A 21,772-nucleotide genomic window follows, 5' to 3' on the forward strand; every position below is an offset into this window, starting at 1 on the left:
CACTGTTTTTTTGGAATTACAAAATTCAACATACTCATTGGTTGCTTTATTTACAACATACTCAGAGTAAAAGGATCATATAAAAAATAAATAAAATAAAGGTGTCCGGCGAATAAAGAGAAGCCAATGCTTCTTTGAAATAAATAAATAAAGGGTTATTCGAAAAGGATATTCAAGTTTTTTGAGTTACCAGAGCAATTTCAAGGATCAAATTCACTAAATATCATAGAACAAGGAAATATAATTCTACATAGAATCATAATACATTATTAAATTTTATAAGCTGAGAAATTCTCTCCTTTCTCCATCTTTTCTTAACACTTTGCGTACTAGGGTATTTTCATGCAGGGGAACGATGCACCTGGGTAGAGACGTTGAAATTAAAATGTGTGTCAATTTGAGCAAACTGCCTTTGGTTTAAACATGGTTAAAAAGCTAATGTTTAAAATATAACTTAACCCAATCAAACATTACGATACCTCTGTTCATAGTAAGTAATGAGCAACAACTGTTAACGTACTACCAAATACCTATAGTTAGCTAAAAATTGTATGAGTTGACACGATTGAATGACAAGAATCTTTGTCAACCATCCGGAACTCTCGGGAAAAAATTATGAGAATTCTCACCATCCATACGCAACATGTTTGATTTGATTTATTTCTTTTACCTGGCCCAGATAAGGCCGTAATCCGATCCCCTCTTCCGAAACACATGCTATTTTTCATTGACTTTTATCTAGTTTTTAAGAGCCAGAATAGCATCAAAATCCATTTCTGGGCATGCAATGTCATAAAATTTTCTGGGGGAGAACTCCGAATCCCCAAAAAAAGGTACGGAGGAGCCCCATCATGAGCCCCAGCCAAAGGCCCCCAATTACCCTCGACCACCCCTGGATATGTCAAATCAATCTTAGAACTAACGACTGTTGACGATGATTGGTGGTCCACTCAGAGGTGAATATGATGGAGATATTTGAGGGGGGTCAGGTACCCCTCCATCCCCCAAAATGAGGAGAGACCAGACAACAGGTCATTAATTTCAGAACATTTTTCAACTTCACTGAATTTCGGTCAAAGCGAACAATGTATACCAAAAATCCTTCAGTAGATCAATTTCTTATTTTTGTATTCAAGGCCATTAAATACCTGCTAAAAAGATAAGCAAGAAATGAAATTAAATGCGAGAGTAGGTAAACAAGTTAGATATATTGAACAAATAGGATTGAACACTAGATGAACTCTGAATATCTTACTTGTTCCTTGATTGGTTTATTGTATATAAAAATGGAAGCAGTAAAATTTAAATCCAATTGATTTCCATATTGAAAAATATGTGAAAGATGACCTATTTTAGCCATGCCCAGTTAGTCAAAATCTTCATTAAAATAATACATGAACAGATGTTGCAACAACAGAGTAGCTGAGAGAAAACCAAGAGCCATGTGATATGTTAGCACATTATTAAAAACAGGAAATGCCAACAGATGCCATTATTATAGAAAGAGTCGGAGAGAAGCTCAAAGTAATAAATTCAAAGTTCATGATGCCTAACATAAAGTATTTGACACATAACCTAAATATTCAACACATATTAAATAATTCATTTATCTAATTCCATAGGCCAAACCATTAGGTGTAGAGCCATATTTATTTTAACATTGACTCAAGCATATGATAAAAATGTATAAAAGGTTGACAATGGAATAATTATAACACGTACAACATGTTTAGTCATTGCATAACATAAAAGCCTCTTAATCGTTAAAACAAGAAAATTATAATAAATTGATTTTGACAAATAATGTTTACAAAAGACATCATTTGAATAAGCTATACAAGTATTTTACAATAGTATACACAAAAAAGCATTATACAGATCCTCCATTTAATCACATGTCCAATTTTTCAGTTGAAAGACTTCTAACACATCCTTTTTCGATCTTACAAAACCCTCACAGTATCAAATGAGCATTCACAACATCCAAAACAGAATAATTTTCGATATAATATGTACCCCATGGAAAACAGTCAAGGAACAGAAAAACCTATCAGTACAGTTACAACAGCAAGTCTTATGTGGCAACCAGTGAAAAATTGCAACAATGAACTAATTAGCTCATTTTTCTTTAACAAGAACAGCGGAAATAGAATTGACATTACCAGATGAAATTGTGATTGCCTACCTGGGATGGCATAGATGCATGCATTAGAGATACTGCTGTATTCTAATGCATGGACCTGTATAAACATTTGTACTTTCCAAACTAATTAATTAGTATTGTTTCAGATCAAACAAGTCATCAGCCATTTAAAGCTCATACGTGTTTCTTCATCAGTTATCAACAGATTAGTTAGTTTCCCAATTAAAGGAAAGCCCTTATCTCTCAAAGACAGTCTTATATCCTTTTCTCCTCACAAAATCTTAATGGTATGCTTCATGAGTAAATATCCTTCATCTCCACAACAGGATCTAAATTGACTTAATACTTAGGAAAGGCATTTGGTTGCACAATTAAAGAACCAGACACAACTGTATCATAAATGCATCCTTAAAAAGCATATCCCGGTAATTATAGCATAAAAGGAAAAATTTGAATAAATTCAATGGAAGAAATTTTCCACTTATGTGAATCAGATAACAATAGAAGTCAATTAAAATTTAAGAATACCCATACATAAAGTGAGATACCTAATTATAAATATGGATACAAGCAGATAAGGGTCTAAATATTTCTACAACATATGTACATGGGGAAAACCTGCTTAGAAAAAGTTAAATCCAATACAGAAAATAACAAGCAACTAACGCTGGCAGTGTCTGAAGGGAATTACAGGAAATTAGAGCTTGCTCTAAGCTTGAAAATATATACATAAATAGGATACAATAAATATGTACAACGATACAATAGAATATATGTGTTTATGCAATAGGAATAAATTTTTTTAAGAGCCTTAAATTTGGATAAGCAAAGATAATGTTAGAAAATGTCAACATTCATATCATTAAGTCCTTGGAGCAACTTCAGTGATTCCAATTAGAGCTTTCTTTGCCTTTTCCAGTAGCCAAAAGGCAATTGAGTTCAAGTTAGACCAATAAAAGCCACCACCAAATCGTACATACTAGTGTCACCTGACTGAAATACATGGATGATAATGAATGGGTCATACCCAAAAAACATAGTCATTTTAAGAAGCATGAAATACTCAATTGTATCCTGAAGTTAGTTTTTAGCCGTAGGATATCATCATATTACACAAATATCGAAGGTGAATTAATGATGCCAATTCATAAATAACCTGGCCGGCTTAATCACATCACAGCAGTTGCTACACCACCAATTTGGTAAAAAAAATCATCAATGGTTTCTTGAGCAAAGAGTACATCCACAATTAATTTCTGGGCCATCAAAGTAACTAATTCTCCTAGATAATGAGTTTCTTGTTTCACTAAACATAGCTTTTTTCACAAATTCTAAAGCTGATAGTTAAGTAGCCCAGAGAACCCTAACTATGTCTACATGAGGTAGACTGTTGGAAATTAGCCGCTCACAAGCAACAAATATCCAATATCGATATTCATGATTATAGTATTACAATGAGTAAAGAATTGTTTCCTAGAGGTTTATATCAAAGATAAACTACCTTATGAATCCAAATACAGTTCTCAGCTTTTTTTATCACCAAACTTAACAAGATTTAATCACCATAGATAAAGACTAATGGCTAATGATATTTTCAAGCATCTCCCCAATTTACATTGAAATCAAGAATGTGGAGACAGTCTATTTTTACAACAGTACATGGTTCCATGATTTCCTTCATTTCTCCAGTAAGCTTTTTCTTAAGGCAATCAAAGACCTCACAAATCTCAATTTTTTTAGTCAAATACATGGGGAAATGTAGAGAATATTTTTATTTTGCTAGTTGCACGCAGTCAAAATCTGGAGGGCACGTGCATATGTATACCACTTGAATTATGCATTCATGCATAAATGTTGGTGTATTTGAAAACATGCTTAAAAATACCATCCCTCATACCTTATACAGCTAGTATATTTTCAAGAACAAATGAAGGACTTATATTTGGACAGTCACTGTAATACCTACAAATGAGCAAGATTGAAGTCATTGATAACCTTTCTAGAGCCAGGCACGTAGCCATAGGGGAAGGGTACTTAAATACCGAATATTTCAATATATTTGATATTGAAGTCCTCTTTTTACTTTGGTGTAAAATCAAAAAAATACATTCATACAGCCCTCATAAAAGTAGCAAATTTGATTTAAACCAGTCAACTAGAAATTCAAACAAATTGTGAACAAAAAAGCCTATTGAAAAGCATCAACCTGTCATGATAAAATGTATGTATATCTACAAATAATATTAGGCATTTTACATTTAAAAACATTACACGTACTGATATGTACTTTGATGAGTTTTCATTAAATATGTACTTCATGATTCATAGCTCTACAGTTGATACAACTGGCACTGAATCACAAGCCTCACATGATTATATGAATATATTTCTTATACTTTACACAGTACTCAGTGCAATGGTGCAAGTTTATTGGATGCCTATTTGAGTTTTAAACAGATGGTTCTCTATGGACAATAGCAGTGGCAGTCAAAACGCTACCTTGATTTTGATCATGACCAATAACATGATCATACACATCCCTTAAACCACGGTCTTCTTCATTGCTCAACGGTAACTGGCTGGTTTCTGTGGTCCAAATTCCTTCTTCTTCATTTCCAACTGTAAAAGAAGGAAATCAGGAATTACATGGACCAAAATTAGAAACAAAAGTATGAACGTAAAATTTAATAGAAATACAGTAAAACCTCTTTACATTGTCATGGATGGGACCAAAATTTGGGGAGTTTGATGTATGGAGGTTCACAATAGATAGGTTTTAGTGATAGGCACCATTTTTTCATATCCTTTTGGAAATGAAAGGCACTGCTGTCTTTTAAACCATAGTATTTATGTGTTTAAACAAACATGCATGCATAAGTGAACATATGTTTATTATTTAATAATAATAGAAAGCGAGCGCTACTGCATGATTTTTACCATGATTCGAGAAAATACATTGTGATATCTCTTAATTCAACACTCACTTAAAATTAATACGATAGTTGGATCCTTTTTTTCTAATTTACTGTTAGGTATGCTCTCATATGGAACAAAATGGCCATAACTAATGGTTAACGTGAAAATTTAAGCATATTAAAGGTGTATAAGAAAAAAATAAGCGTGAAACATTTATAGCTGAAAATTTCATTCCATGTACGTAATTACGGCTGCATTAATGGTCTCTAGTAGTCTCGGTACGATTATCGGAAGTAGTTAGGTCATCTTGGGGGTGTCTCCTTGGTATGATAAGAGGAGGTTTTACGAGATAAAGAGGTTCACTACAAAGAGGTTTGCCTATAAATTTACATGTAAATCTTACGGGACCGTAGGGGTGGTATGAAGTATTGAGGTTTATGATGTAAAGAGGTTCACTAAATAGAGGTTTTACTGTAATGAGACAAATACATATTATAAGAAAACTAGTGATGGGTCGGTTCGATTCCTCGATTCTTCGATTCCTCGATTCTCGGCCAAGAACCGGAATCGAAAACGAGTACTTGCAAGGCGAAAAATCGATTCCGATTCCAGCAGTACTTCAAACAACAAAATATACGACCGCATTTCCAACAGTCATTTGAATTTTCGCGCCACGTAATCGTAATAACAAAACACATATCTTCTTGGGATGTGCGAGTACTCGAAAATTCAAGTCGATCGAGTAGTTGGTACTCGACTCGAGCGTTTCGAGTAGCATTACGGATGTCGAGTCGAGTAGTTAAGGTTACAGAGCTTTCGAGGCTAGTAGGTCCAGCAATCTGCCGACAGGAAGCGCTATCATGAAACTCGTGTAATAATGCAGTTTTTAAAGCCGATAAGTCATTCTAATGCATTGGCCTGGTAGTTTCAGTCTGCCGAATACACTATTGTTGTTGTCGACGTAGGCGCCGAATACCTTTACGCCAGCCGCGGCGGCCGATCGTCTTCCTACCCCGCGCTAACTGGTCCGAAATCGGAAAAAGCTGGAATAAAGTCCAAAATGACCTTTTTGGGGATAAAGACTGGAAACTCAGCGTAAATACTCATAAATCATCAGCAAATATTAATTTATATGCCATTTTACATAATTGCGAACCTTTAGTGAGATACAGAGGCCCAAACATGACCAATTTTTCAATGCCACACGAGATATCGTTTTTCCTCAAAAAATCTTTGAATTTGTCCAAGTGGTTTTCCGTTGATATGAGTTTTGTGGAATAAAAAATGCAATATTCCTTTGATCTGGTGCTTTGCCTATACTTTCAATGACTTTTGAAGATTTTGGCTCTCATCTGTCTGGTTTTACAACGCAAAATGGCCGACCCGTTTTTCACGTGAAATTTGACATTAAGTAGACATTATCTTTCGTTTACGAAAAATATAACTCGGAAAATTTGAACCACAATATAAAGTAGAGATTTTTAAAGAGTACTAAGTAGAAATCTTGAAAAAAAAATTTGCGACGAAGGAAATAAGAACGATTTTTCAATAGCGCGTCAAGGCTGACCTACACGCCGCGGACCTCTGAGGCTCGGTAACTGGGGCCGATTTTTAAGTTTTTTAAAACATTAGTCCTGAAATTCGTCATTTAAAGCATGGATAATCGTCTTCATTGACTTAAAACACTAAACTGAGGATGTTAAAAAGGATTACGTATAGATCGACTAGACCATTTAGCGCATTACTCGAGTGAAAATACTAAGGATTGGATATTTTTTGGAACCATCCCGCGCGTAAGAAATATGCCTCGGGTATTGAAGTAAAGTGAAGAGATTAAGTCAGCATGCTTAAGAGAGAGAAAAATGAACTGTTTCCGTGAAAGGCAACAAGCGATACCCTTTTCCCTTTCCACCCTCGCCGAGGAGAGTCGCACGGTAGGGGGAGTTTTCACCCCACAAGGCTCTTTTAGCCTTTTTTATTACTGCATCCGTCCGATGTAATATTCATTTACAGCGTTTAGTTTCTTTCTTGAACTTAAAAAAGCAAGAGATTTTAAGGTTGATTGAATGACGTGAGAAGTATAGCATTTTTTTTGGCTCTACAAAACTAAAGTTTAGTTCTATAGTTGTTCGCTTCGTCCACTTGAATTCCATTAAGATTCAAGATCCAACAAATCGTTGATATAATTTTTAATAAAAATTCCAAAGTCTCCAAAATCTTGCAATTTTGGTGGGAAAGTACTTGCCCAATAACACACATGTGTAGCAAAAGGCAATTTTCTGCAGGCATTAATACTGTAACATGGAGAAGTCAAAACTTGCAAAAGATTTGGCTGAGCATGTAGAATAATTGGATTTTCTGCTTGAGAATTTGAAAGGGCCAAATATTACATGATTCATATACGTAGTATGTAATCTTTATTACAGCTATGAAAATTCCTGTACTCAGGGCTCTCCCTTGTAGTTTGGATATATGTATATATATTGTCGACATATTATGAGTGCCAATATTCTAAAGTAATACCTATCATGTAATAACACTTTTCAGGTATGTTCTGTTTTGAAATTTAGCTATTATATTTTAATTACATAGCAATGATATGAAAGATTCTTTTGTCAACTGACTCTTTCACAGAGTAATATTTAAAAAAGTAGTTTTCTTGTTGCCTGGAATTAAGTGATATTTTTCTTGGAGCCTATGGCATCAGAATCGATGGAATCGGTATCGGTAGAATCGGAATCGAAATGTCAGAATCGGAATCGGGATCGGAATCGATAAAATTTTGGAATCGACCCATCACTAAAGAAAACTTAATATGATCCATTTTATTACAAATCACAAAAAGTATGTACATACTTATTTAATCCCTTAAAAAAACAGCTAAATGTTCTTCTTTCAAAGAAAAATTTAACAATCCTCTTTAGTAATGACATTTATGAGTGGTACATCACACAAGCCACTAATCTGCACCTTACACTGATCATGTTACTTTGAGCATGTAATGATAATGATATCAGCAAGAGGAAAAGTTTTCACTTGCTCTCTGCCAAGGAATGATGGTGTCTATCACATGGTTATTGCCTAGAATAATAAAGAGACCTTACTCTGCAACTAGGATGATTGGAGATGGAAAGGATGTCCAATTAATGAACAAAAACCAAATACTGAACGACATGTGCTCGTAGATGTGGTAGGCTTTAATTCATCAAAGGCAATACAAACAATAAGATCATTTAAATACAATAGGGTGATTCAGTGAGAGACGTCGCATACGGGATAGACTGCACACCCCCCTGAGTTTGTGTGTTTCCTGACAGATTGCAGGAAAATGCCCACGGGAGAGATGGAGTAGATGTCAGAGAATAAGTGAGGATGTCCCGTTTGTTTTTCGTTGGTTTTATACTTTTTAAAGCTTAAGCACTGAAATAAGTCTGCTATTTTACCTTCAAAATTTTTTTTGCCTTGTACTAAATTTGTATCGGACATTAAACTACTGCTAAATTATGATTTTTTGAGGTTTGTAGCAACAGCATGTTCTCTTCGGAAAGTTTTCAGTCTAGTTACGACATATTGGCCCTGTAGACCGTACAGCCACGAGGTGCTCATCTGTAGAGAAAGGGAAAGACGCCACACTAAACTTTGGTGCACATGCTGCATTTCTCTCATGCGGGGTAACGCCGCATGGAATGAAAAATGATTTTAAATGAATTATAACACGTTCTTAACAGCATTATAACTGTTTTAGTGAGTGTACTCAAACTAAAAATTGTTTTTGTGTTATGTGGTATTTCATTATTTGTACGTATGTTTTGAACAATACTATGCTAAGTTTGTCGGCAACAGCAAGTTTTGACTTAAGAAAGATATAACTTAAATTAAATGCCTTGATTTTTTTTTTTTCAATTTCAGTTTTGAAATTCTAAAAAAAAAAAAACTTTTAAATTAAGTTTATTTTACCAGAATTTCTTCGGTTTAACTTGTATTTTTCAATAAAAATTGGATAAATATAGCCATGATAGTTAAATTTCTTTGTTTTATCACGGCCCCGGATCGATCCAGCAAGGTGGTACTTAACGTGCTCTTTAGGCTATTAACTATTACTATATGAAATACATTTTAGCATATGTGTTCTATAAGATAAGTGCTTTTTATTTTAGTACAGTAGATTCCGTTTAATGGGTCCACCGGTTACTTGGGGCAGCCGCTTGATTGGGGCAGATCTTGAAGAACAGAACCCAATAGAGGAATATCCCAGAGTATTCTCCGCTTAATTGGGACAGCATGCCGCTTTATTGAGCCATGAGTCGGCGACATAGACTATATACTCGCGACAAAATTAAAATTTTTTGTTTTCAGAATACTATGTACTTTTTTATATATTCCTCCTTTGATTTACTCTTATTTTTCACAAATGTTCCTATTATTGCCCTATTTTGAAAGCTCTTGTTGTTATGCTATCCGCAAGAGGATAGGGCTTTTCTTTAATAGGACTAAGTAAAAGACATTCATTCAGCGTCGCCCGAGGCTGCGTAAAATATTTTTAACTTAATTATTATAATTCTTCAAAATGACAATAAACTAAACTCGCTGATTTATTAATAAAATTAATAGTTTAATAAACTTATGTTGCATTATAAACACTCTTTAGTCTTCTTTCCATCATTTCAACGTTTGTTTATGCCCATATACATGAGAGTTCGCCTAATTGGGGCAGCCGCTTAATTGGGGCAAAGTGCACAAGTCCCGATTTGTCCCAATTAACCGGAATCTACTGTATCTTACTTATCTAATAATGCTTTTATTTTGCTTTACTGTGCCATTATTTTGCTTAATTATGCTGAATAATCCACCACTGATCTGTCAGAATAAACGCAAAAAGTGAAAGGCAGCATAGAGCACGCCAAAATAAATAGCTACTATAAGCACCAAGGGTCTATGCCGTTGAGCGGTGCAGAGAAATGAAAAAGAATTTGAGCTATGCCTGTCCGATCCATTGCACCTGACAGGAGATTAATTGGTAGGATAGTTTAAAAATAACTATATAAAAAATGGGATCTCAGAGAATGGATGCCCTTGGATCTCCTTAACAGAAGTATCACGGGTAATGTCCCAGAGGGAAAATTGCTTTGGGGGAACTGAAGCCCCTAAAAGTGCAAAAAGTCCCTTCACACAGCACAAAAAGCCTGCCATATCCAAGTTTTAATGACACTGAAATATTTTCAAGTTATGCCTTAAATAGTTCATGACTGTTAGGATCACATTCAGAAACCAAATCACCAGGGGAATATTGATAGTTGCATGATGAAATGCAACTTAATATTCACTGTTAGTTTTTTATATCTACTTTTATCTAATCAACTGATTTGGGCAGTATTGGGGGGAACTCAAAAAGCTTATTCCGTTTCATCACTAAATGACCTTTAAAACCTATTAAGTTTCTTACCATTGACTTCGGTGAGCTTATCCGTGGCAGAGTCACATTCTTGAGGTGGCGATAGACTCCCGCTCCTTCCCCCACAGCCTTTTTTATTGGTGCCAGCTGAGAGAGTACTACTGATGTTGGCTGCAAAAATGAAGTAGCCAATTCCAGCACCAAGCCACACAGCAAGAGCGATGGCGATATTATACCTCATCACCGACAGCATTAGAAGGTATCCAATCAACTCATTCTGCATGCAAACAACTCCATATTTTGCAGCATGGCACAGTCTCTCGAACGTACTTCTCCTACAAATAAAAAATCAGAATTTCTATGATTAATGAATTGGGCAGTTCTATTTGTTTTTATTAAAGTATAACACTGATAACAGTAGGTTAACATGAAGAATTTTACTTATCATCCCATGCAATTCATTACCATATATTCAACTACCCTCAATTGTTCAAAATAAGGTCTATTCCCTTTCAGCTTTCTATTCTACCCATAAAACCTATTATCCTCCACCCTCTTCCATACTTATCTATAGCCTGAATCACACAATCACTTTTTCCGTTCATCAGAGCATTAGCTCCAGCAATCGTGTTTCAGGAACCAAAAGAGTGATTGCTCAATCCATCATTTTCTAAATCACAGTCATTCCCACTGTTCCTTTTTCAATCGCTTTTTCTGTAACTTTCCATACTTGCAACAGTCAATTAAATGCCAAGTGTGGCTTTACAATCAATGTATGCTGCAGTGCATTTCTGATTGGCTGAAGGACGGTGCCAGCGATGGTTTCAGCAACTGAAAAAGGGATGGAATTTCCATCCCACAAGCCATCGTGGAAAATGATCGTGAGAAATAGTAATTTTTTCTGCCATCGCTGGAGCTGTCCCTCCAAAGGGATAGAAAAAATGATTGCATTATTTAGGCTTGAGCTATGACTATGAAAACTGCCGTTGTTCTCACAGAGATGACTTGAAGAGGTATACCAAGGCTACTAGGTGGCCAAGTAACACTAGATGGTAGCCACTCTCTAACACTAATAGGTTCAATTTTGGCTCCTCTACCCCTCCTTTATGGTGCCTTTGGCGGAAGCCGGAGTTCAGCCTCTTCATATGTTACTGATAACTTGTGTCACCAAAATTATAAAAGAGAATGGAGCCATTATAATACTGGAATAAACAATTGCTAGAGGTCCGTGAAAGTTTTATTTATGGTTTTATTTTTTGCTAAAATTTGTTTTAAAACCATGCGATGCGTAAACTGACTTTTGCTTTCTGGAGAAGCTTCATTGTTGTGCGGGCTGCATACACATGTTTTAATAATTTTTTCAATTCACGAGCATCGGTAACCAAACCGTTTTATAAATAACCCACAAATTTTTTGTATTACATTCCTTCATTTGCAATTTTTTGTGATGTATAAAAAAGAGGGTATGCTATAACTTAAAAAGAGGACGTGATAGATAAAAACTTTGTTTCTGAAAATCACTGGTTATCCCTAGCAGGGCTATCCTGTGAAGATTCCCGGTTTTTTGTGGAACAAGAATCCTTCGTGGAGGTCCCTACAGCCCTCACAAAGGATCTTGTTTTGTTTGTTTACTGTGAGTGAATGTGTGTGTGATTTGGGCTTTCCGGTTGAGAGGCTTGGGTTTGTATTCTGCGGTGACTTTCTCCCCCTTCCCGCACACCAACACAGCGACAATTTTCACTTGCAAGGTGGATTAGCCGTGAGAGAATCATGTGGCCATTTGAGTATTTTCCTTTCCTTTTTACAGTTTTGAGGCCGTCAAAGCTCAACCCAGTTCTGCACACGCTACAATTGCTAAACTTTTATAAGCTATTAATTTCCAAGGTAAGATTCTCTTAAATCTGCCTTTAAAGCAATATAAAACAAGTACTACACTTAAAATGTAGCTACTCATCATAGGAATACACTCATGAAAGTGACATATCTAATGGAATAATATGGTCAAACCTGTTGCCAGCAGTTTCTGAGGTTGAAGTCATTAGTGTAGCAGTGTCAGCATTGGAGTCGCTGACTTCCTGAGTAGTGGTGTACACATGAGACTTGCAATATAACTTATACATTCTGCCTCCTTCGTAGAGGACAGCGAGAGAAGATGCCCCAATACAAGTGGCCAGGAGCCCTAGAATAAAGTAATTGTTGAAACATTGGTAAAATATAACATAACGATAGCAACTTCATACAAAACTTTAGTTTAAAAAATCCATCCAGGACATCCTGCCTGCCTGCCAAATTCAGGAAAAATTACAAGCATATAAAATTTTTTTCACTAATGATGTACCCACTCCAGTAATTTTGCTTCAGCAGTAAAACCTGCCAGATACATGTCATACCCAGGTGCCGAAAAGTGATGCAATTACACTATAACATGCTTTGTGTCGTAACAAGCTCGCAGAAATGTTTAAATATCATCGTGATGGCATAAAAACATTTAATTACTTGGGAGATAAAGGTAAACAACGCTGCTAAATGACTTACCCCATACTGATGTAATGTCATATCCTTCAATTAAGAAGTTCTTTATACGAGTCCCGATCCAAAATGATTGTTCCATCTGTCTGTCAACTGAGCACTAAATAAATCAATAATATCTTCAGGTAGTAATTCATTCAGATGCCATCTACCCGTCTTTAGCTCATCCAAGAGTCTAACTAAGCTGTTGACAGTGATAGCTCATCCGCTATCCGAATGAGTCAACAACCTCGGCTATCTTTATTTTGGCTCTGCAAACGAAAACAATTATCAGCTGAGTTGATGGAATGACCAACCTCGTACTTCATTCCGAAGTAGTTTTATTGAGAAATATAATGATGTCTACCGGGATGAATTGACAACATCGGAGAAATTCATGAAGTCAAACTAAACAAAACATACCAAACATCAATTGACCCATTCTCTGCGGAAGCTGCTATGTCCGATAAATTCAAAACAATGGAGAGGTTTGCAACTCATGTGACGATAGGATGGCTACCTCTTGAAAATTATATCATTATACTTATCCAAGAGAAACACGATAATTTAAAGACAGTCAAATGTTGTTACGCCAGCAATAAATCATCAAATTAACCGATTGCAGCCAATGAAAATTCTTGTTACTATCGCAATCAGCTGGTAAGTACCCCACCCCACTCCACATTCCGATTTTCATCTACTTGTTTGAATTCCAATAGTTGACAATCGGTTGCCCGAACACATGGCTTCTGCAATTGTGTCAGTTCTGTTGTTTCAAGTTTGAATTCGCCTTTCATGGGGTGTAATTGACTGAAGTTCGACATTATTTAACATGGTTCTCAACAAAGAGTACCGAATATGCATGCCACTTACAGTGGAAGAGGTTAGTTGTGTAGAAATTCGAATGCTGTTTGTTGGACTCCTCAGCATGAGTGAAAATTGCCAATATTTTTATATTTCTAGTACAAAATTGGGCAGCTTTACATGATAGCCCGTCATAGCCATGAGCAATCAGATTCGGGTGAAGGGGTGGAAGTAGTGGAAAACTGTGCATGTGAAGATCCTGAGCATGGGAAAGGCCAGTATACAGAGAAGAGGGTTCATCTGTCAAGGTGATTACTCAATTCATGTGTTCGTTTTTATTCTGTCACTTTGAATGGCTCATTTATACGTATATATGTTGAATGGCGTAAAACACGATAGTTTGCTGTTATTTCAAGCATTTATCGTCGATATTTTCCCTATACATTTACTTAAAGCTCTCCGTTTGGATGTGCCATGGTAGCCACAACCATACTGGATTAATTGTTATTCAGTTGTACTCTTCTCTTAAATCGTCATTTCAAATTGGCCTATACTTATCATTATTTTACTTTAACATTAAGCATTGCCGCAGGATTTCTAGTCCATACCAGGTTTCCATGCTGTCTGATTTTCATCAAGTTTTCTGTTTATGCAGATGGAGTGACATGGTTTGTACTATATTTGCCCCTTTTTAATGAAAAACTATAGATTCAGATTCCTGGTGACGAATAAAGTATTGGTATAGTGTTTGTGGTAATCCTGTCTTAGGGTAAACAACAACTACCAAGATTATATGTAAAGGGGTCTTAACGATAAGAAAAAAATGGAGTCCTAAGGAAGGGATTTGGGCTATTTGCTACTAATTCATCTCATACAGTAAGCCTAAAAACGCCCAAACAGTCTGACCTTCGTCAACCTTTTTTTTCATGGGAATGGAACTTCATATGCACAATGCTGACGGTGTCCTGCCTTTTTCTACTCAAGAACCTCACATCATTATTCCATAAATCATGTGAACCATGCTCTGCATATGCTCCCAATCCATTTGTATTCGCCTGGGAACATCTGAATACGAGCCCCAATATCAGCTTTACCGAACACATAAGCCCCACCTATAATAGGTTGGATACCCCTCCTCTTGACCAAAAACATCAGCTCTAAGTATATAATTAGTTCCTGTAAATTAGTGTAAGATAAAGTATTGTATTTTTTATATTAATGTATAGGGTATCCCAGAAGAAGACTAAGTCATCATAGACATGGACTATTAAGTTTCATACTAAGCTCTTTTCTAATGATGTTGAATGTTAAAAAAGCATATGAAATGAACTTCTGCAGTATAAAGTTCTGAAAGATATTAAAGGAATATAGCAGTGCTTTTTTATCACCATGATGGATGAATTCCATCAGTTACAACCCAGTTCTGAAACTTACATTTAACATCTTTAACATTTTTACTGTTTATGTAAAGAGGCCTTAAAAATTAGAAAAAAATAAAACAAAAATATAGAGACCTATAGAATGCTTTTAGACAAATAATAACCCAAGGTAGCCCAAACTACATCTTTCAGCATATAGTCCTCAGGAATTTCTACGGAGATTTATTTTTATATTCCTAACTTAATTTAAAGTCATATTGTTGCATTATGCCCTTTCTAAAAAATCATGACTTTTCTCAAATACAATATGTACATCACTTCAACATACATTCAACCCTGACCAGGGGCGCAGCCAGGAATTAAGGCTAGGGGGGTTTCAGGCGCTACTAATACTGGGGGATTGGGGGTATTTCATACCCGCCAGGGTAAGCAGGAGGTGCGGAGGCCTTCCGCCGGAAAAAAATTAAGATAAATGGTTCAGAATGGTGATTTTTACGGCCTTCTGAGGGATATTTTATTAATCCTCACACTATTCTAAAAGCAATTTTAATCCAATTAAGTAAAATAGATTTAACTTAAAAATTTCTGGGAGCTCTTGTTGGGGTTTTATCCCCCAAAATCCCCCCCTCGCTGCACCACTGACCCTGACTAGTGATGGGCTTGTGCCAGTGAGTCAGCACATGTGTGCAACTCTGCAGAAAGAGCCGAGCAACTCACGAGTCACATTTAAGGAGTGACAGCTCCAGGTACTACTCTCCTTTTGAGCGTTACTTGCTCTACGAGCAGCATGCCTCCATTCACCTCTCCTCTGTGCCCCACTTCTCCATAAATCTTTTGGGTCATGATACATATGCTTCCAAGCCATTTGTACTCGCTTGGGAACATTTGAATGTGAGTCACACTAATCAGCTTTTCAGAAGTCGTAAAGCCCTGGGACGGTAGGTTGGGTATCCCTTCTCTAAACCTATAACATCAGCCCTAATTATTTCCCAACTAGTAGAATTAGTTTAAAAAGAAGCATTGTATTTTCTACAGTAATACCGGACCTGATGCAGGACTGAGACAGATAGCAAGCAGTTGTTGAAGAGGCCAAAAACCTTTTGGGATTTGATTGGCCACAAAGATAGTTAAATAGATTGTATTTTTTATATTAAGATATGAGGCATTCCATTATGTGTGTTCTTCTGGGATGCCTCGGTACTATGTGGTGTAGGGAATCTAAGAGCAAGTCATACTCAAAAGGGGAGTTGTACCTGGAGGGGGAGTTAACACTCCCTAGTACTATGTGTTGTAGAGAACGCAAGTATTTTCCACTGTTTTCCAAGAATCTACGAATATGCCTTTACCATTTCATTTGAAATGTTCATGTGCCAATTTACTAACTTAGCAACCTCATATACTCGCTTGTACACCATATACATGGGATAAATTTTATGCTGATACATTGGTGGGTGTGCTCACGTACAGGTGTCACAACCGACAGGGAAAGATCAAAGTAACGAGGCAATTGCTTTTTGATTGCATCACCTTTGTTTGTCCTTCCTAGGGCTACCATCAAAAATGGAAATGCTCAAGTGACCCATGCTTTCTCACATATGATGTGCACCCTATTTTTCATTGCTTAAAAGTGAAATATAACAATACCTCCTCTGTAAAAAACTCAACAATCGCCCACCGAAACAAATCCGCTCATCTAGTAGCCCAGCAATATGAATCTGCTGAGCTGGCAGTGTCCGGAGCATAAACGCTCATCTCCTATTCTCCAAGCTTGGAGGTGAGCGTTTATGCTCCGAACACTGCCAGCTGAGCGAATTCGTATTTTTGGGCTACTAGATGAGCGGATTTGATTCAAGGCGATTGTTGAGCATTTTTGCAGTGGAGGTATCGATAAGTGCACCTAGCACGTGAGATAATATGGTATCTGATATGAAAATTAATTTTTGTAATACCCTTTCTTATTTTATTTCAGTCGTCTTCCATACTGGTTGCAGAGCTTAATACCAAAACTCTTTTATGTGACTGAAAAAGCTTGGAATTATTATCCATTCACAATCACAGGTAGTTGACTTGTCATATTTCTTTGCCTTTTTTATGTAGTATCATCAGTGCCTTTTATCATAAATCTGGTTAGCATAATTTTAGGAAGTTATAGTTGAATTTAAATGACCCATTGCAGTGAGTATTTGACCTCTTCATCTCTAAGATTTGTTGTTTGATTTTTCTCTTTTCATTCCCGTGGATGCTATGTGCTTTAATGACCACCTGTAGAATACACTGTGAGTATTGCCTTGAAAATATATATTGTACAAAATATTTTAGGCTAGAACATGATATGTTTTTGTTTCATATGAAGTTTAGTGGAAAGCTAACTTTTTCAAATACATATTTATGGTGGCAAAATTTTTGCATTATTTAATCTAGCTTTTTGTATATTTTTCTTGAAGTTTTTAGGCTAAAGAGTATTCTTGTCATTCATATTATATTTTTGGCCCATCAAATAGATTGTGCTGTTATGTATATAAATTAAGGTTACGTAGTTGGAAAAGTGGTGAGTTGGTGGAGCATTTAGTCTTTTTGCTCTCCAGCCTGAGGCCCTGGTTATGAGGGTATAGTCTTTATTTGAACTTCTGAGGTTAATGAGTGGAAATGCTTCATAAATAGTACCATGTCCTATGAATCAGGTTTTAAACTATTGACCTCTTGCTATTTATGCTACGTTTGTAATCTATTGCCATTAAGTTTTCTTCACCATTCCATTCTCTCTGTAAGTTTTCTATGCTTATTTCCCTCCTTATCTTGACTTAAATAATATTAGAGGTGTTAATTATCAGTGACCTATGTGAATACCCTATCAACCGTGTCATCAGAAATAATTGAAATAATTTTTTGAGAAGAGATCTCAGATTTTTGTCTAAATTAAATCATATTAGTGTGAAGTTTTTGCATAATGTTTTACTCGATTTTATCTACTTTTTGTGAAACATGTGCCAGTAATTGAAGTAAGTGATGGAAAATATAGTCTCGACAGATAAATTTAAGACCTTTGTTCCATGTTTGCACAATAGAGAAGTAATGTCATTAAGTCAGTATTTTACTATGAATAGGTCTTTCGGCCATACCTATTTAAAAAAGAAGTATCAGTGCATACCCATTTTTCGTTGTTCAGATGTAACAGAATCGTCTTATCTCTTTTAGTGTTCCTTCATCCCAAAATTTCATATATCTATTCGAACAAAGTATGAGGACAACAATGGGTCTTCAGATAATGTAAGTCTTTTCTCTTTAAATACTTATGTAGTTCATAGATATTTATGTACTATTAATCAGTGATTATTGTGAGGTGGAGGAATTTGAAGTACAGTAGAACCCTGATAAGAGGTTTTCATAGGACTGAAGTTTGAAAACTTTTTACTTGGGAAACATTCTGATGAGAGAAAAGAGGTCAAATTTATGGTTCTCTGGCTATTGTCATTTTGATTGGAAAGAGCATGTTATCTTCCTAACTAGCCTACGATCTATTTCAGAATGGGAATAATTATTAGGTTAAGGGATTGACTGCATTAAGTGGGCTGCTCTATCACAAGATCATATGATCTCAACAAGAAATTTTGAGTACGTTATGCCTATCAAATAAAAAAAAATTAGCACTACCCACTTATTAAAAGATTTAGACTCGATGAATGAAAATCAAAATTCACAAGAAATCTTTCAATTCTTCTTTTACGAGTAGAATTAATGCAAAAACATAATTTGGGTAAATTGTCAGTGATATTTTTTAGATGATTTAGATGAATTTGATTTAATACTTTTCACTTTCATGTTGTTGAAATAATTAAAAATTTTCCTTTACATGGTCTGTAATCCCTCTCTGCCCTAGTCTGCTATTCAAATGAGGGTGGCATTACAAACATATGTTTATTTTATAAGTCTTGGAAAAAATATGGTCAGTTTAGCTATGATTCATTTTTTTCCACTGTATAAAAATTCTGTTGGATAATGAAATGTCAAAATAAAAATTGGATCGAAAGGTGGATTCTTCAATTTTGAAGAATTTGTCTTTCAATTTATGTACTGAACTGAACCATACGGCTGAACTGAGCCGTACAACATTTTAAGGTTTAGTTCATCTGTCTGTGTACTTTAAGTTTGATTGCAATTTTTTGGTGATGACCTCTAAATAGTTATTAATTTTTTAATCTCTAATAGCTGACTTCTTTTGTGCAGAGTTTCTGTTGTAGACCATATATTTATAATTTTATTTCCTATGTATTACTTTTTTGCGACTGCCTGTGCACCTACTGTTTTATTTAAAAATTTTGTCATGCAGTGTTATTAGATATCAGTGATAAATGATTTAAATCACTCTTAAGCTTATTTTCTCATTAATACTTGGAGATGTATGTATTTACCTGTAAATTTGCAGTTCTCGTCTTTGGTGTAATACTCATGTTATTATTTTAGGTTTTAGGTGTACCTGCTTCAGAGTTGAAGGATCTCAGTGTGGACTTTGTGGATATTGTGTATGATGAAGTCAACCCTCGTAACTATAAGGAAGAAGAGGTGAGTGGATTTGTGTTTGACCTCAGTTTTCCTCTGCGATGTTGCAATAATGTGGCAGTAGGCTGGCACTTATTTTTCAGAAATGATCCAATTTAAGAATTCGTGGTCTCAAAATGTGGGTATAACTGAGAAAAGAATTATATAATAGTTTCAGGTTCGTGTGATGCCGGATAGCCACGCTTGAGGCACCTATAGGGCCTGAATGTAGTTATTTTTAATGTTGAGTTTTTCGACCTGGATAAAATGCTTCCTTGGGTAAACATGACACTTTAGATCCCTATGGACAAAATTTTCCACCGTTTTGACATATCTTGATTCCTTCATGCGGAAACGCTTTCTCAAAGGTGCCTGCCGCATGCCCCCCATCTTCCTGCCACCAGACATGCCGCATGTTTCTTGATTCGCGCGAGACTCCTCAGTCCCATGGGTCTTCCCTCCTTTCCCTTACATGCTGGCAGTGTTGACCTAGAGTGGGTAATAATGACAAGCAGTGGGCAATATGATTCATTTACCTATACAATGCTATAAAAATTACACTGTAAGTGAAAAGAAGGTGGAAAACTAGCCATTTCACTAGGTAAATACAGTAAAACCCCTTATTTACACTTTTCTAGGGACCCAAGAAAAAAAGTGTAAATTGCGGGAAAATGCAAATCGTGGGAAATAGAGAATTTTCACTTTTATTCATATACTGGCTTTGGAAATGTTAATTTTTTAATTGTTCACTAAGCATTATTCCATAACACTGTTTCCCTCTGAAGCACAGTGTTTTTGCTTGCAGCAAAAAGTTAAAAAATAATCCTGTTTTGTCTGCACTGAAAACATCTTTTGGGCTGTAACCTTCCAGAACTCTAATATATTCAGATTCTTTCCACTGAGTTGCTGTCTCTATGTTAACATCTTTGCTTTCACCACTCACCATCTTATATACAAGACTGTACCTATTTTTGAATCTGTCCAACCAACCATTATAGATTCCGTGGAATCTTCGATTCCCAATCTTGTGGGGAAATACTTTTTCTCAAGGGGCTTTGGGCCTGTTTACACGATACATTAACACTTACGAGTTAATTTCTGCTTGCATGAATGATTTTTGTGGACCGGAACGGGACATGTATGAATGTAGACAGGGGCAGATCCAGGATTTTTTTCTGGGAGGGGCACAGAGGGCCTGACAGGCAAAAGATCTTGTCTTAATTGAGATTAAAAACAAGATTTAACAATGACTTTACAAAATTCTCTTTATTTTTATATCAAAGTTATTCTTATTGAATTAAATGATTGAGCCTCCTTGAGTAATACACAAAACAAAGTGAACATAATGATGACCATCAGGGGCCGATCCAGGATTTCTTTCTGGGGGGCACAAGGAATATGCCGTATCCAGGATTTTGATCTGGAGTGGGGGGGGGGGGGCACAATGATACCACGTTATACAAAACGAACGCAATGATAACCGGACCGTATTAAAAATCTTGCATATTTTTAAGCGTATGGGAGGGCACGTGCCCCCCCCCCTCCCCCATAGATCTTCCTATGATAACCGTATTCAAATTTTGTCTTTTTTTTTAAGCATCTGGGGGGGCACGTCCCCTTCCCCTAAATCCGACTATGAATGCATGAACCAAATTTGAACAGGTTCTATTTTCTGTTCGTGCATATACGCACAAGTTGGGTGAATACATGGTGCATTTTCGTGTTCATAATTTAGACATTAACTTGTACGGGTTAATGTACTATGCAAACAGGCCTTTAGATGACACCATTTGCTGGGACATTTGATGATCTTGCACCTAAAAACTACTCTTTTAGAATTCGTTCTATTTATTCTTACCTGGCATTCTTCACATATAATCTCTTTTTTGATAAATGTCCGCACTGGTTTGCATATTTTACAATGGCATCGCGATTTTTCACCACGGTATTGTATGTTGCGACTGGGAATCCGAACGGAATGCCAGTCCCAACATTCGAGTCGCCAGCGTTTGAATCGATGCGGGTTCCGGTGTGGGAATCAACTATCTCGTTTCATTTTCTCGTCAATTAAAAATGTCCGTTTATCTGACCTAC

The 21,772-nt window shown here is 36.1% G+C and overlaps 2 protein-coding genes across 3 annotated transcripts in view; one reads left to right on the plus strand and one right to left on the minus strand.

Moving 5' to 3' along the window:
* Positions 1–1,605: 1,605 nt before the first annotated feature.
* LOC124168792 (probable low affinity copper uptake protein 2) lies at positions 1,606–13,596 on the minus strand. Its single transcript, XM_046547101.1, has 5 exons — positions 13,383–13,596; positions 12,987–13,231; positions 12,459–12,630; positions 10,503–10,786; positions 1,606–4,762 (listed from the first exon to the last, which is right to left on the minus strand). Exons 2-5 carry the CDS (start codon positions 13,060–13,062, stop codon positions 4,593–4,595), a joined length of 702 nt encoding a protein of 233 aa, XP_046403057.1. The 5' UTR covers positions 13,063–13,231; positions 13,383–13,596; the 3' UTR covers positions 1,606–4,592.
* An 89-nt stretch (positions 13,597–13,685) lies between these two features.
* LOC124168790 (cytoplasmic phosphatidylinositol transfer protein 1) overlaps positions 13,686–21,772 on the plus strand; it is a 34,368-nt gene continuing 26,281 nt past the window's right edge. For both annotated transcript variants that reach the window (XR_006866986.1, XM_046547100.1), the window contains exons 1-6: positions 13,686–13,842; positions 13,923–14,071; positions 17,112–17,200; positions 17,411–17,418; positions 18,338–18,409; positions 19,604–19,702. Coding sequence is in view for 1 of the 2 variants with exons in the window: in XM_046547100.1 (XP_046403056.1) it covers positions 13,792–13,842; positions 13,923–14,071; positions 17,112–17,200; positions 17,411–17,418; positions 18,338–18,409; positions 19,604–19,702 (468 nt within the window). In the remaining variant the exon portion in view is untranslated. The remainder of the gene's footprint in view (positions 13,843–13,922; positions 14,072–17,111; positions 17,201–17,410; positions 17,419–18,337; positions 18,410–19,603; positions 19,703–21,772) is intronic.

This window comes from Ischnura elegans, chromosome 12 (genome assembly GCF_921293095.1).
Source record: "Ischnura elegans chromosome 12, ioIscEleg1.1, whole genome shotgun sequence".
NCBI classification, from domain to species: Eukaryota; Metazoa; Arthropoda; class Insecta; order Odonata; family Coenagrionidae; genus Ischnura; species Ischnura elegans.